General features: G+C 50.8%; 1 protein-coding gene across 1 annotated transcript in view; it reads left to right on the top strand.

Moving 5' to 3' along the window:
• The window catches only part of triob (trio Rho guanine nucleotide exchange factor b), a 61096-nt gene that overhangs the window by 39219 nt on the left and 6063 nt on the right, over positions 1 to 15814 (top strand). The window contains exons 35-55 of the mRNA XM_047031972.1: positions 2267 to 2575; positions 3208 to 3378; positions 5600 to 5695; positions 6464 to 6597; positions 7025 to 7091; positions 7202 to 7305; positions 7600 to 7669; positions 7753 to 7842; positions 8136 to 8228; positions 8609 to 8659; positions 8969 to 9046; positions 9414 to 9605; positions 10128 to 10305; positions 10668 to 11413; positions 12534 to 12781; positions 12920 to 13046; positions 13199 to 13226; positions 13650 to 13815; positions 14083 to 14204; positions 15124 to 15202; positions 15437 to 15637. Coding sequence (XP_046887928.1) covers positions 2267 to 2575; positions 3208 to 3378; positions 5600 to 5695; positions 6464 to 6597; positions 7025 to 7091; positions 7202 to 7305; positions 7600 to 7669; positions 7753 to 7842; positions 8136 to 8228; positions 8609 to 8659; positions 8969 to 9046; positions 9414 to 9605; positions 10128 to 10305; positions 10668 to 11413; positions 12534 to 12781; positions 12920 to 13046; positions 13199 to 13226; positions 13650 to 13815; positions 14083 to 14204; positions 15124 to 15202; positions 15437 to 15637 — 3350 coding nt within the window. The remainder of the gene's footprint in view (positions 1 to 2266; positions 2576 to 3207; positions 3379 to 5599; positions 5696 to 6463; positions 6598 to 7024; positions 7092 to 7201; positions 7306 to 7599; positions 7670 to 7752; positions 7843 to 8135; positions 8229 to 8608; positions 8660 to 8968; positions 9047 to 9413; positions 9606 to 10127; positions 10306 to 10667; positions 11414 to 12533; positions 12782 to 12919; positions 13047 to 13198; positions 13227 to 13649; positions 13816 to 14082; positions 14205 to 15123; positions 15203 to 15436; positions 15638 to 15814) is intronic.

The raw sequence follows: 15814 nt of genomic DNA, 5'->3' as shown, positions 1-15814 counted from the left end.
CTCTCTTCTCCAGAGGGGGAGCAGGACCAGGGGCAGTTTAGGATTTAGGGAGGGTCACACTTATCTAACCTCTGGCTAATCTCTGCGTCTGTGAAAGGGATAGGCAGATCATCTCTCTGGTATCATAACAGGCTAGTTTAGGGATGTAATAACAGTATAGTTTGCTGTATGTTATCATAACAGTCTAGTTTGGTGGATCTTAGTTAGAATGTTAATTAATTTGGTGGATGTTTTAGCGACTGTCATTGTAACAAGTAAGTTTGTACAATTGTAACAGTGTTTGTGTACCTGTCTTTGTTCTCTAGACACGTGTCTGTGTGTATATCGACCTCACTACACTTGTGTGATCTGGAAGGTCCTGTCTGTTCAGCAGCAGTGTGCCAGCGGCTCTGATGCTGGGGGCATGACGCAGTCAGCCTGCTTCATCAGGCTGCCCTGATCTGATCATCTTCTGATTCAGACAGAGCTCTCTCTGTGCTCTGGGAAACCTCCCCACTGATCACATCCCCAGGCCTGTGGACCAGGCAGCCCACCTGTACCTAGCCAGGAACACACACACGCAATTACACTCTCAAGTACACTCACACACACACACACACACATACAACTACACGCACGCACACACACACATAAACCCACACGCACACACACACACATAAACTCACACGCAGGCACACACACACACGTTTGTGGGCTGAACTCTTATGCAAGTTTCACACAATGTACTTATGGTTTTCAAATCAGGCACAAACAGTTGGCTTTGAGGGAGTAACATCTATACATAGATCAGTGTAGAAGGTGGGCACACACACACAGTATAGACAGCCATGGCTGAACAGCTGTGGTTAGTCAGAGCAGCACAGAGAGAACCAGAGATGCTGCTCAAAGGAACAGACTGTAACTGTATCGAATGACAATACCTTGATGGGTTCAGTGTAGATTTTTCACATACATCTATTTAATTATTACACACCATTAGGTTCATTAGGAGCTACAGTTGATACTTGTTTTGTCGATAGTGGTGGCCAAATGATTACAGTTTTTACAGTCGCTAGGACACATTTCTCAATACTTAGGTCACTTTTTCAAAACTCTTCACACAGTTCTCCTAACCAACTTTCAGCTCGGCACAGCAGTTAATTTCACATTCAAAATGCACTAAAACTACCAAATTACTTCATGCATGTCTCAAAATCAACTCATTCTTCCATAATCCTAGCAAAGGTTGTCACCCACAAAACAATGACCTAAAAATCACTAACAACAGGTAGCATTATACAAAGTTTTCTTATGTAAAACAAGGACACCTCTCTACTGTTTAGAATTCACTACACTATATGATACTGGAATGAATCTTCTGCATTTAGCCATAGGTTCTCATCCACACCACATCTTATGTCATCTAGGCCAATACACCTGGGAAAGAATCTTCTGGCATGCCTGATCCATCCCTGGTAATGTCAAGGCGTTCAGCATTCATTGTGTCCAGGAAGGACATTTGATCATGTGGATGGTGGTCATACAGTAAACCTTCCACCTCCATGAGGAACATGATGATTCTATGGGGTTGAGGAATGGAGAGTAAGGTGGGAAGAAAAGTGACACCATTCTGGGATGGGCTGCAAACCACTCTGTGACTGCACTGGAGTGGTGACATGCCACTTTGTCCCATACAAATGTTGGCTGATTTCTTCTCTCTGCATCCCTTTCCCCACCTAGCACAACCCTTCCATAGAGATCATTTTATAGCATTTTTAATTTTGTATTTGAAATATATTTCATTACAATATTACTGTAGAAATTTAGCCAATTTCTGTCTTATTCAGTTTTGGATTATGTTGTTGTTTTGAACTGAAGTTTAACAGTTTTGAAAACAGTATGTTAGCATGTGCAAATTGGCCTGTAGTTACATAGAGATTTGGCAGTTGTTGTGTCAAAGTGAGAAAAGAATGAATATAATTTGAAAGATGTCGTCATTGAATGCATTTTGTTCCAAAGCAATGATAAATGATCCACAGTTCAGCCCACATGTACTTCTGTTGTACTCACTGTGTGAAGAGTTACGAAAACGTGACTTAAGTATTGAGAAATGTGTCCTAGCGACTGTAAAATTAACTGTAATAAATACATTATTACAGCATTACAGTTTGCCAAAAAATATAAATATAATTGAATTAAATGGTCTATAATGTAAATATATATGTATTTTAGAATGAAGAGATTGAGATGGCAAGTTGTCCATCCACCGGGATGAACGGTCTGGCCTCTCACTGGTGTCTGTCTGGTCGTCCCCCCTGCAGACACGCTGTCCGTGTCCAGCGGAGAGGCCCTCCACGCGGGCTCCAGCCACACGCTGGGCCCCCACAGCTCCCCGGGGGGCAGGCGCCCAGGCAACACCCTGAGGAAGTGGCTTACCAGCCCGGTCAGACGGCTCAGCTCTGGCAAGGCCGACGCTCACGTGAAGAAGCTGGCCCACAAGCACAAGAAGAACCGTGCGGACGGCCGCAAGAACGCAGACGCCCAGAAGGACTCGGACGACAGCGCGGCCACGCCCCAGGATGAGACCCTTGAGGAGGTATGACTCCTTCCTGTTATCTCCCCTCTGTGTGTGAGGGGGGTGTGTTGAGGGGCGTGCAGGGTGTGTGTTTGTTTGGGTCCATGTGTGCCAGTGGGTGTTCGTGTTCAGGGCATGTGTGCAGGATTTGGGTGTGCTTGTGTGCACTGCGCGTGTGCACAGTGGGTGTGCTTGTGTGCACTGCGCGTGTGCACAGTGGGTGTGCTTGTGTGCACTGCGCGTGTGCACAGTGGGTGTGCTTGTGTGCACTGCGCGTGTGCACAGTGGGTGTGTGCCGAATATGTATGTGTGTGAGAGTGGAGATTAAGTAGACGTGCGTGGGTGCGTGTGTGTGTGTTAGGGGAGGTGAGGTAGACGTGTGTGTGTGGAGGTGAGGTAGATGCGAGTGTGTGCAGGGTATGTGTGTGTGTGTGTTAGGGGAGGTGAGGTAGACGTGTGTGTGTGGAGGTGAGGTAGATGCGAGTGTGTGCAGGGTATGTGTGTGTGTGTGTTAGGGGAGGTGAGGTAGACGTTTGTGTTTGTGGAGGTGAGGTAGATGCGCGTGTGTGCAGGGTATGTGTGTGTGTGTAAGAGTGTTTGTGGAGGTGAGGTAGACGCGCGTGTGTGAAGGCGTGTTGCTCTGTGCCCCACAGAGGATGAGAAGTGAGGGGCTGAGCAGTGGAACCCTCTCCAAGTCCTCCTCCTCAGGGATGCAGAGCTGCGGGGAGGAGGAGGGGGAGGAGGGGGCGGACTCTGTGCCCCTGCCGCCCCCCATGGCCATCCAGCAGCACAGCCTGCTGCAGGCCGACGCCCAGGACGACAAGGTGAGATACACACACGTACACACGCACAGACACACACGCGCGCTCACAAACATACTTATACGAACATGCAAGCACGCAGTCACACTCACACAAACATACGCATACACTAGGGTAGGGGTCAAAGCAAGCGTTCCCTGAGGAAGGTGTCAACACTGTCACAGTTAAACCATCTGAACAGTCCCACTCAAACAGCTTTTCATCAACTCATCTTTTAATTTGGCCATTGGTATGTACTGCATGTTGATTGTTTTCACACGATGGTTTCGTTTCTGGTTAAGTTTCTACTGGAATTTAGAGTATTTGCCATTAGCCGTGCACTGAAATTAAAGGATGTTTACTTTGATGCTAACTCTATAACAGTTTTGTCCTTCTGTCTCTATGTTGGTCAGACCTCAGCATCATGGTGATCTTTGTTCTGTCTCTGTTTTATCTCAGTTCCCATACCTTTCCATGTGACTCCCTCTAATCTCAATCCTCAATCTCCTAATCTCACTCCTAGTCTCATAATCTCACTCCTTCAAATCTCCTAGTTCCTCTGATCCAACTCTTCCTAGTCCCTCTAATCTCACTCGTTAGTGTCTCATAATCTCACTCCTTCTGTGTCTTCTAGTTTCCCTGCAGTGTTTCCTTGTTCTCCATCCTGAGCTGGTTATGTGTGAGTGTGTGTCTGTGTGTGTGTGTGTGTGTGTGTGTGCGCGTGTGTGTCTGTGTGTGTGTGTGCGTGTGTGTGTGTCTGTGTGTGTGTGAGTGTGTGTCTGTGTTTGTGTGTAGAACTGTTTCCCTCGATCTGGTCTTTGGGCCCCTTGGTCCTGGCTTACTGCCCTGTATTACAGTCTGACCCCCACACGGAGGCTTGGGTGGTGTGCCCCCCCTTTCCCCGAGCCCCTATTGGTGGTTAAACCTCAGCCCCTCCCCCCTTGCCTTGTGCCCTCCACGCTAGTGTCCTTGTTAGGCCCCTGTCAGAGAGACACACCTAAGCAGTCCTAATTTGGGCATTCGGAATGTCGGGGTCCACATAGCATCAATGGTGAGCTTCTCTGGAACATGTTGTGGGCACAGTCACACTACTTTTACATTGTAGTATGGTTTCTAATGGTAGTATATATATATATGTTATGTTATATATATGTTAGGAGCACTTTTAAGTGTAAATATCTATCCTTTCTCTCTCCTTCTGCCCTCTGTATCCTCTCCCTTTCTTGTCTTCCTCTCCCCATCTCTCTCTCTGTTCCTTATCATTCTCTCCCTTTCTTCTCTCTCTCATCTCTCTATTTTACTTTCTCCCTCAATTCCCTCAACCTCTCTTTCTCCGACTTTTACTTCTACCTCTCTCCTGACCCCTCCCTCCTCTCTCCTCTCTCCCTCCTCCCTCCTCTTCCCTCCTCCCTCTTCTCTCTTCTCTCCTCCCTCCTCCCTCCCCCCTCCTCCCTCCTCCCTCCTCCCTCCTCTTCCCTCCTCTCTCCCCCCTCTTCCCTCCTCCCTCTTCTCTCCTCTCTCCTCCCTCCTCTCTCCCCCCTCCTCCCTCCTCCCTCCTCTCTCCTCTCTCCCCCGTCCTCTCTCCTCTCTCCCCCCTCCTCCCTCCTCTCTCCCCCCTCTTCCCTCCCCCCTCCTCCCTCCTCTCTCCCCCCTCCTCCTTCCTCCCTCCTCTCTCCCCCCTCCCCCTCCTCTCTCCTCTCTCCTCCCTCCTCTCCTCTCTCCCCCCTCCTCTCTCCTCTCTCCCCCCTCCTCCCTCCTCTCTCCCCCCTCTTCCCTCCCCCCTCCTCCCTCCTCTCTCCTCCCTCCCCCTCCTCCCTCCTCCCTCCTCCCTCCTCCCTCCTCCCTCCTCCCTCCTCCCTCCTCTCTCCTCTCTCCCCCGTCCTCTCTCCCCCCTCCTCCCTCCTCTCTCCCCCCTCTTCCCTCCCCCCTCCTCCCTCCTCTCTCCCTCCTCCCCCCTCCTCCCTCCTCTCTCCCCCCTCCTCCTTCCTCCCTCCTCTCTCCCCCCTCCCCCTCCTCTCTCCTCCCTCCTCCCTCCTCTCTCCCCCCTCCTCCTTCCTCCCTCCTCTCTCCCCCCTCCCCCTCCTCTCTCCTCCCTCCTCTCTCCTCTCTCCCCCCTCCTCCCTCCTCTCTCCCCCCTCTTCCCTCCCCCCCTCCTCCCTCCTCTCTCCCCTCTCCCCCCTCCTCCCTCCCCCTCCTCTCTCCTCCCTCCCCCTCCTCTCTCCCCCCTCCTCTCTCCTCTTGTCAGGCTTCTTCCAGACTGGGGGGCAGACCAGGCAGCTCAGAGACTCCCAGTGCAGCTGAACTAGTCAGCGCCATCGAGGGGCTGGTGAAGAGCAAGATGGTAAGTGTGTGGTCCTTCACAGTGTGTGAAGGACCAGTCATCTGTAGGAATGTGAGTCCACTGCACCAGCTGTCTCTGGGGAGACATCTTGAACACCTCTACGCCCAGCCTCTATCCCTGCCTCTACTCCCAGCCTTTATCCCTGCCTCTACTCCCAGCCTCTACCCCTGCCTCTACGCCCAGCCTGTATCCCTGCCTCTACTCCCAGCCTCTACCCCTGCCTCTACGCCCAGCCTCTATCCCTGCCTCTATGCCCAGCCTCTATCCCTGCTTCTACGCCCAGCCTCTATCCCTGCCGCTACTCTCAGCCTCTACCCCTGTCTCCACTCCCAGCCTCTACCCCAGACTCTACTCCCAGCCTGTATCCCTGCCTCTACTCCCAGCCTCTACCCCTGCCTCTACGCCCAGCCTCTATCCATGCCTCTACGCCCAGCCTCTATCCCTGCCTCTATGCCCAGCCTCTATCCCTGCCTCTATGCCCAGCCTCTATCCCTACCTCTACGCCCAGCCTCTATCCCTGCCGCTACTCTCAGCCTCTACCCCTGCCTCCACTGCCAGCCTCTACCCCTGCCGCCACTCCCAGCCTCTACCCCAGTCTCTACTTCCAGCGTCTTCTCTCAGCCTCGTAGCACACTGCTAGAAGTATACTGTTCTGTACTGTTCTATATTGTCCTGTCTGTTCAATACTGTACTGTACTATCCTATATGTACTGTACTGTACTGTCCTATATGTACTGGACTGTTCTAACCTTCCTGTGTCTGTCTCAGTCGCTGGAGGACCGCCCCAGCTCCCTGCCCGTGCGACCGGAGGACGTCAGCAAGCCCTCCCTTTCCTCCCTCCTGTCCTCCTCCCCCCTGGACGACCAGGAGGAGCACAAGGCCGGCCTCCTCAAGAGGCGCCAGTGAGTTCCTCATCCCAGATCAGCTAACAGCTGCATGCTAACTGTTTCTCTGTAGCTATGTACATGCTAACTCTGTATCTCTGTAGCTATGTACATGCTAACTCTGTATCTCTGTAGCTATGTACATGCTAACTCTGTATCTCTGTAGCTATGTGAATGCTAACTCTGTATCGCTGTAGCTATGTACATGCTAACTCTGTATCTCTGTAGCTATGCACATTCCAACTCTGTTTCTCTGTAGCTATGTACATGCTAACTCTGTATCTCTGTAGCTATGTACATGCTAACTTAGTATCTCTGTAGCTATGTGAATGCTAACTCTGTATCTCTGTAGGTATGTACATGCTAACTCTGTATCTCTGTAGCTATGTACATGCTAACTCTGTATCTCTGTAGCTATGTACATGCTAACTCTGTATCTCTGTAGCTATGTGTTGCTGGAACTGGTGGAGACTGAGAGAGACTACGTCAGAGACCTGGGGTCAGTGGTGGAGGTGAGAAAAGACGCACACTCCTGGATGTGTGTGTGTGTGTGTGTGTGTGTGTGAGAGAGTCCTGTGTGTGTGTGTGTGAGTCCTGACTGTGTGTATCCTGTGTGATCCAGGGTTACATATCCAGAATGAAGGAGGAAGGTGTTCCAGATGACATGAGAGGCAAAGAAAAGATGGTGTTTGGGAACATCCACCAGATCTACGACTGGCACAAAGAGTACAGCAGCTGCTCCCTTTACTTGATTAACTTGATATATGTGATGTGTTAACGGAATGACAAAAGTATAACTGCAATTCACTTTACTTGATTAACTTTACAAATGTAAAGTATATAACTATCCTACACCCTTCACTAAGGGTGGTTTGAGACTTTGTCCAGCTAAGATCTTCATATCATTTTTATTTCAGTCTAGGACTCGGCTTCACCCATGTCTGAGAAACAAGCTGAATGAGTCTTAACCACTGAACCATTTACCCACCACACCTGATATTGTATGTGCTGTGTCATCAGGTTCTTCCTGGGTGAGCTGGAGAAGTGCCTGGAGGATCCTGATAGGCTGGCTGTGCTGTTTGTCAAACAGGTGAGAGGGGATCCCTGTTCCCATTGGCTGTCACCTCTTGTGGGTGTACAGTTCTGACCAGCATCCCTCTTTCCTCACCTCAGGAAAGGAGGCTGCACATGTACATCGTTTACTGCCAGAACAAGCCCAAGTCAGAGCACATCGTGTCTGAATACATCGACACCTACTTCGAGGTGAGAACTCTCGGCTTTAGACACACACTATGGCTATTGTTTGTTTGTTTGTTTGTTTGTTTGTTTGTTTGTTTGAAAAATGTTGAGTCTTTAAGATTCCAGATATGCACAAAGATTGTACGGTAATCGAAATATGGATTAATTGACATTCCCTGGATTTTAAATTAGTTTTTGGTCAGGAATTCAAGCACCAGTATGTGTGTGTGTTTCCCTGTGTAGTTAAGCAGACTTATGAATGTATGTGTCTGTGTGATGTGTGATGTGTTGTGATGTGTGATGTGTGTGTGTTTCAGGAGCTAAAGCAGCGTCTGGGTCACAGACTGCAGCTCACAGACCTTCTCATCAAGCCGGTGCAGCGCATCATGAAGTACCAGCTCCTCCTCAAGGTGAACCCTTCAGGCAGCTAGTAAAGTATCCTTCATAACCCCAGCTAGCTAACACCCCACCAGATAGTAATGTAGCCTTCATAACCCCAGCTAGATAACACCTTTAGCAGATAGTAATGTAGCCTTCATAACCCCAGCTAGATAACACCTTTAGCAGATAGTAATGTAGCCTTCATAACCCCAGCTAGCTAACACCTTTAGCAGATGGTAATGTAGCCTTCATAATCCCAGCTAGATAGCACCCTAGCAGCTAGTAATGTAGCCTTCATAACCCCAGCTAGCTAACACCCTAGTGGCGTTCATGAAATATTTAAGTTGAGGTCACTGTCAACAACGTGACAAGTACAAATAATTGTCTCCTATGTTTGAACCCCATCCAGGATTTCCTCAAGTTTTCCAAGAAGGCTGGAGTAGATACTGTTGAGTTGGAGGTGAGGCCAACTCCACTGATTGACTGGACTTTATGCACATACAATATCTGATGTGTCTTTATCGGATCCGTTTCTGAAGTTATTATTATTATTGCACAGTTCTTTGGCACCTGTCTCTGTCATACTGTGAGCACTGTGGTCGTCTCATCCTTGATTATCTGCAGTAATACTGTAAACACTGCTTGTATGTTGGATAAAAGCATACAAAATTGTCAATTGTAAGGATGAATACATGTGGTTGGTGGTCCTCACTCTGTCTGAAGTCCTGCTTCAGTTCCAGTGTGTCAGTGTTCCCCTCTATGCTCTCAGAAAGCAGTGGAGGTGATGTGTGTCGTGCCCAAAAGATGCAACGACATGATGAATGTGGGTCGACTGCAAGGCTTTGAGGTGAGGCCCAACAATGTTTTAAATGGAAGTGATGTGGTGCTGATTCAACATCACATCGAAAGCACCTTTTAGTGAAATCAATACCTAATGCCATATTCACTTTTGTCAAACGAAATTTTAAGTGTCTGCTGGTATCTGAGCGTCCAGCAGATGTCAGCATCTCCCTTAATCGAGCCTGGTTCACAACAGTTTCTCACGGTTCTGTCCTGCCCTCTCCGCAGAGGGTGGGCAGGGCAAGACATACTCCTTTTGTACCATCTGTGTTCTGATTAGTTTAGCTTTTCTAAACTTTTGTGTCTGGAAAAAAACTATAGTATGTTCCAGGAGTGTTCATATGAATCGGTCTGCTCCTCTCCTTCCTGTCCAGGGGAAGATTGTAGCCCAGGGCCGTCTCCTTCTTCAGGACACATTCATGGTGTGCGACCAGGACAGTGGACTTCTCTCCAGGATGAAGGAGAGGAGGGTCTTCCTCTTTGAGCAGATAGTCATCTTCAGCGAGCCGCTGGATAAGAAGAAGGGCTACTCCACCCCCGGCTATCTCTTCAAGAACAGCATCAAGGTGATAGCTGTTGGCTACGGTAGTGATGTAGTACTCCACACTGTTAGCATACATACTGTGACCACACTGTGGTCAGCTGGCCAAACGAACAACCAGACAAACCTCAGAAGCAGAAGATGTCAACACTGATAATAATGTAAAGTTGTCCTATACTTACAAGACCTCCTCTCCACTCTCTGCCTGTCTGCCTGTCTGCCTGTCTGCCTGTCTGCCTGTCTGCCTGTCTGCCTGTCTGTGTCTGCCTGTCTGCTTCTGTCTGTCTATCTGTCTATCTGTCTGTCTGTCTGTCTGTCTGTCTGTCTGTCTGTCTGTCTGTCTGTCTGTCTGTCTGTCTGTGTCTGCCTGTCTGTCTGTCTGTCTGTCTGTCTGTCTGTCTGTCTGCCTGTCTGCCTGTCTGCCTGTCTGTGCCTGTCTGCCTGTCTGTGCTTGTCTGCCTGTCTGTGTCTACCTGTCTGTGTCTGCCTGCCTGTCTGTGTCTGCCTGTCTGTGTCTGCCTGTCTGCCTGTCTGTCTGCCTGTCCAGGTGAGCTGGCTGGGTCTGGAGGAGAGCCCAGACGACACGTCTAAGTTCACGCTGACGTCACGCTCCTCTAGTGGTGCGCTGGAGAACTTTGTTCTGCAGTCCCCCAGCTCTGCCGTCAGCCAGGTGTGGATCCACCACATCAGCCAGATCCTGGAGAACCAACGCAACTTCCTCAACGGTAACCGAGCTCACGCCGTCCACGTTCTCCACATTAGGATGACCAATATTGGCTGATGATTCAATTCATCTCTCATTATCTTTACGTCTTCTTCACTATCTCTCTCTCCATCTCTCTTCCTCACCCCTCCCTCTCTTTCGCTTTCTCTTTTCTTCACTCTGTCCCCTCTCTCTCTTCCCCCTCTCGCTCTCTCTCTCCCACCCATCTCTCTCCCCCCCCCTCTCTCTCTCCCACCCATCTCTCCCCCCCCCCCCTCTCTCTCTCCCACCCATCTCTCTCCCCCCCTTTCTTTCTCTCCCACCCATCTCTCTCCTCCCCCCCCTGTCTCTCTCCCCCCTCTTTCTCTCCATTCTTCTCCCCAGCTCTGACATCCCCTATTGAGTACCAGAAGAACCACGTGGGCGGCGGCGGCGGCGCAGGAGCGCCCCCTAGCGGCAGCATCTGCTCCGGCTCTGTCCTGGCCGGGGGGTCGTCCCTGTGCGGCCCCCGCTCCCGAGCCTCCCGCATCCCCCAGCCCTCCTCCCGCCTGCCCCAGCCCGTCCACCACCACCATCCCCCGGGCCCCGAGGGGCCCGACAGGACAGCAGGTACGTGGCCCCCCCACCTGCAGCCCCCTCCTGCCAGCCCCCACCCCCCTGAGGCCAGAGGGGGGGACCTGGATCCCGCGGCCCCCATGATGAGGGTCCTGGATGGCCCCCCCTGCAATGGCATGGTGTCTGGTGCAGATGGCAGCCCCAAACAGGGGCACAAAGACCCCCCTCTAAACCCCCTCCCACAGATGCCTGTGGCCCCGCTGAACACCAACCCCAGGGTTGGGACTGTCTCTCCCTTTCAATCCCCCGTGTCCCCTGGAGGTCTTGGGAAGGACAGTCCCATTGCGAGTAGCCCAACCCAGAAAGGCCCCTCTTACTGGGCCTCAGGCCCGGCCTCCCCAGCCAGCAGGCCTGGTTCCTTCTCCTGGCCCAGTGATGGTGGGGACTCCCTGGGATGGGGGAGCCATGGTTACAGCCACCATCGCCGCCAGTCTGCACACAGCAAGGACATAGACCGGATGAGCACCTGCTCATCTACCAGTGAGCAGTCCATACACTCCATCCAGAGCAACGGGGTAAGCGCCCTACCTGAGGCCCAGGCTTCAGTTCGGCCTTGTGCAGTGACTAACTCCAGTACTAGCACATGCCCTGGTTAACAGCTGAACCAGCACGCCACCTGGCTAACCACAGCGCTAGCACACACCCTGGGTCTGTACCGCTACAGGACTACCAAAACCCCTGACAAACTAAAGCTAAGTTTGTCTGTGTATGTTGACTCTCTGCCCTTCTACTCTGCTCACTGTGAGTTGACTGTTGAACTTTTAACTCTTTATTACTAACATTTTCTGCTAATGAATTTTTAAATGTTACATCAAAGGGTTTTTCACCGCCGTGCAAGAAATATTCTGAAGTGACATTTGCTTCATCAGCAATGTTTTGAAGAGGATCTCACAGAGGAAGTATAGACAGATGTCATTTCCTGTTTGCTGTGGTTAGGCTTTTGTCCATCTTGTTTACTTGTTTTTTAGTGGGTTTACACCAGTTCTCTGCAGTCTGACCTTGTCAGTAAGGCCACGTGCCTGGAGTGTCTTTCTGCTGGACACCATGTCTGTAGTAAGAAAGAATCATTTGTAGATTATGCTTTTATCAGACGCTTTCATCCAAAGAGAGATTCAGGGACGATTTGAACCTGCAACCTCTTGACATGCAGTTGAATGCTTTAAACACTGAGCTAAACCTAAACCCCCAGAAACATGCTGTAATGAAAATGTCTCCTCCTCTCAGTCCTTTCTCAGAAGAGCCTTCTCTGTCCAGACACTAACCATGCTACCTTCCTCTAACCTGCACTCCACGCGTCATGAGCTTGCTAAATAGGACATAGACATATAGCTATTGTGCAAAAATACCCTCCTGTTCCAGCTTTCCAAATCTTTCTTCCTCTCGATTTTCGGGCCTTGGTAACAAACATTTTTTCTATGACACCGTGCAAGCATTCACTCCCCTCCTCCTTCCCTCCTGTCCCCTCCTCCCTCCCTCCCTCCCGTCCCCTCCTCCTCCCCTCCCCTCCCCTCCTCCCCTCCTCCTCCCCCCCTCCCCTCCTCCTTCTCTCCTGTCCCCTCCTCCCTCCCTCCCTCCCGTCCCCTCCTCCCTCCCCTCCCCTCCCCCCCTCTCCCCTCCTCCCCTCCCCTCCCCCAGAGTGAAAGCAGCAGCAGCAGCGGTGTGTCCACCATGCTGGTGACCCAGGACTACGCCGCGTTGAAGGAGGATGAGATCAGCGTCCTCCAGGGGGAGGTGGTCCAGATGCTGGCCAGCAACCAGCAGAACATGTTCCTGGTGTTCCGCGCCGCCACCGAGCAGGGCCCGGCGGCCGAGGGCTGGATCCCCGGCCACGTGCTTGGACACACCTCCCCCGTCTCCCCCGAACATCCCGAAGGCACCGTCAAGTAAGAGCCCACAAACCCAACAAACGTGAATGTTGTCCACCGCTTCACCGTCACCAGGTGGTCTGTACTGGGGAGGGCTGTGGTGTTACGGTATCAGAAGGTGCCTCTTCTCACTCTGGCTGTTTTGGTGCCGGTCAGAAAATGGTCGTCGTGGCACACGGCCCTCCGTTTGAGGAGGAAGACAGAGAAGAGAGACAAGGACACCGCCAAGGAGAACGGCTACCGTAGATCTCACAACAGTCTGGCTACTAAAGTGTCTGTCAAGGTAGATTGGAAAGCCCAACGTTTTCCACTTGAGCCTTTGAAACTACATGAGTTGAACTATACATTCATTCTAGTGATAGCAGATTGTAGTATTTGTTCAATATTCAGCTACTCATATTTATCTTATTTTATGTTCTTTTATTACCTTTTTAGCTTCTGAATCCCAACTACATATATGATGGTAAGTTGCCATATCTGTGTCATTGCATGGGTTGAATTAAAAACGTTGGCAGTGCTGGTTGGATTAGGATTAACGGAGATTGTATCATGCCCAATCCGATATTGCAAACATGCTTTTTCCAAACTTTGCCTTGTTCATCTTAGTTCACATCTGACCCTGCTATGTGGACTCTGCTATAGTTTAGTTCTGACTCAGTGCCTCCATAATTCTGCCTCGGCTGTACTCTCAGCTCTGCTTCATCTTTCTTTCCAGCAGTTCCTCTACTCTGCCTCATCTCTGTGTCTCTCCCTTCAGCTCTGCCTCTGTAGTGTGCCTCATTCTCTGCTCCTCCTTGCAGACTCCACTCTCTCATCTCTGCCTCTATCCCTCCAGCAGTCTCCATCCTGCCTCATCTCTGCCTCACCTCTGCCTCTCTCCCTCCAGCAGTGCCTCCAGAGTTCCTCCTGCCTCTGAGTGACGTGGTATGCGCGTGCCGAGAGAGCGTCACTCTCAGGGGGAAGGTGTGTGGCCTCCCCCGAGCCGCCGTGTCCTGGAGAGGGCCTGACCACACGCCGCTGCCCAGCAACGGACGCTTCTGCCTGGGGCACAGGTGAGCAGCAGGCATAGTCACTGGCAGTCCTGCCACACTGCTTCTAAAGTGCTGTACATTCACAACAGCGCTTATCAGAGCTTCGGCATGCAGAATTATGTTTTTGACTTCCTCAAAGTACTTGCTAAACAGAAATCGTCTTAATCAAGTCGCTTCAATTAATAATCAGTTAATCATCAATTCATCTCAATCTCTCATGTGGTAGACTAAATGCTTCAGTGTTTTGGGGTCTTTTCTCGTGACCTCTGACCTCCCGGCCCCTAACAGTGACACCGGTGAGGTCACCTTGGAGATCCTGGAGGTGTGTGAGGAGGACGGGGGGGTGTACACCTGCATCGCCAGCAGTGCAGCGGGAACCACGTCCTCCTCCGCCAGGCTCCGAGTGTCAGGTGAGACGAAGTCCTGGTCCCCTAACCCGCAGACTAGTCTGCTCCTCTAACCAGTCTGAAAGGAGTTCTGCTCCTCTAACCAGTCTCTGAAAGGAGTTCTGCTCCACTAACCAGTCTCTGAAAGGAGTTGTGCTCCACTAACCAGTCTCTGAAAGGAGTTCTGCTCCTCTAACCAGTCTCTGAAAGGAGTTCTGCTCCTCTAACCAGTCTCTGAAAGGAGTTCTGCTCCTCTAACCAGTCTCTCAAAGGAGTTCTCCTCCTCTAACCAGTCTCTGAAAGGAGTTCTGCTCCACTAACCAGTCTCTGAAAGGAGTTCTGCTCCTCTAACCAGTCTCTGAAAGGAGTTCTGCTCCTCTAACCAGTCTCTGAAAGGAGTTCTGCTCCTCTAACCAGTCTCTGAAAGGAGTTCTGCTCCTCTAACCAGTCTCTCAAAGGAGTTCTCCTCCTCTAACCAGTCTCTGAAAGGAGTTCTGCTCCACTAACCAGTCTCTGAAAGGAGTTCTGCTCCTCTAACCAGTCTCTGAAAGGAGTTCTGCTCCTCTAACCAGTCTCTGAAAGGAGTTGTGCTCCTCTAACAAGTCTCTGAAAGGAGTTCTGCTCCACTAACCAGTCTCTGAAAGGAGTTCTGCTCCTCTAACCAGTCTCTGAAAGGAGTTCTGCTCCTCTAACCAGTCTCTGAAAGGAGTTCTGCTCCACTAACCAGTCTCTGAAAGGAGTTGTGCTCCACTAACCAGTCTCTGAAAGGAGTTCTGCTCCACTAACCAGTCTCTGAAAGTAGTTCTGCTCCACTAACCAGTCTCTGAGTTTCTCTAACATACTTTAATGTGCCTGTACACATGGTCATGCACGCTAAGTTAAATCAAATGCATCTACGTACATGTGTATACCAAATATTTTTTAACAGAACGCTTCTTTGTAGATGTCAACAACATTGGGAGAGACGTTCTTTGGAAGACCAACTTTGAGTTGTTCTACACTGAGACCACGGAACTGGGCAGGTAAAACAAATACTTTTACAGCTTTTTTATAGTATAGTGAAAAAAAAAATTCCCAGATGTTTATGACATTAGTCACTTTACATTTATCACCCAGCCATGTTACAGTCATTGTGTTTATACTCTCCATCTGCCAATCACGACTACTTTATATAGTTATTTTCTAGTATGTATATTTTTCTATGTGGAGGGACAGTGGTCAGTAGCATTCCCCTGACCCTGACCCTGACCTTGCAGGGGCAGGTTCTCGGTGACCCGGCGCTGTGACCAGTGTGGCGGCTGGGGCAGCGTAGCGGCTAAGCACGTGAACAAGCGTCTGCAGCGGCGGGAGCAGGTGCAGCGGGAGGTGCTGCTCCTGCAGGAGCTGGAGCACCCCCACCTGGCCAGGCTGCTGGACACCTACGAGACCCCCACCAGCTACGTGCTCATCCTGGAGATGTACGCACCTGCCTGCCTGGGGGGGGGGGGGGGAGGGTAGCAGACGAAGCGGGGGCAGGGGTGGGAGGGTTGAAACCAACCACTGAACATTCTGGTGTTGGGGATGAGGGCTGGTGTTGGGGATGAGGGTTAGGTGCATTGGGTTGACCAGTGTTTGGTGTGCTGGGTTGACCAGTG

This window comes from Hypomesus transpacificus, chromosome 2, assembly GCF_021917145.1.
Source record: "Hypomesus transpacificus isolate Combined female chromosome 2, fHypTra1, whole genome shotgun sequence".
NCBI lineage: Eukaryota > Metazoa > Chordata > Actinopteri > Osmeriformes > Osmeridae > Hypomesus > Hypomesus transpacificus.
Note: the sequence above shows the minus strand (reverse complement) of the source record. Positions and strands in the feature narration are given on the sequence as shown.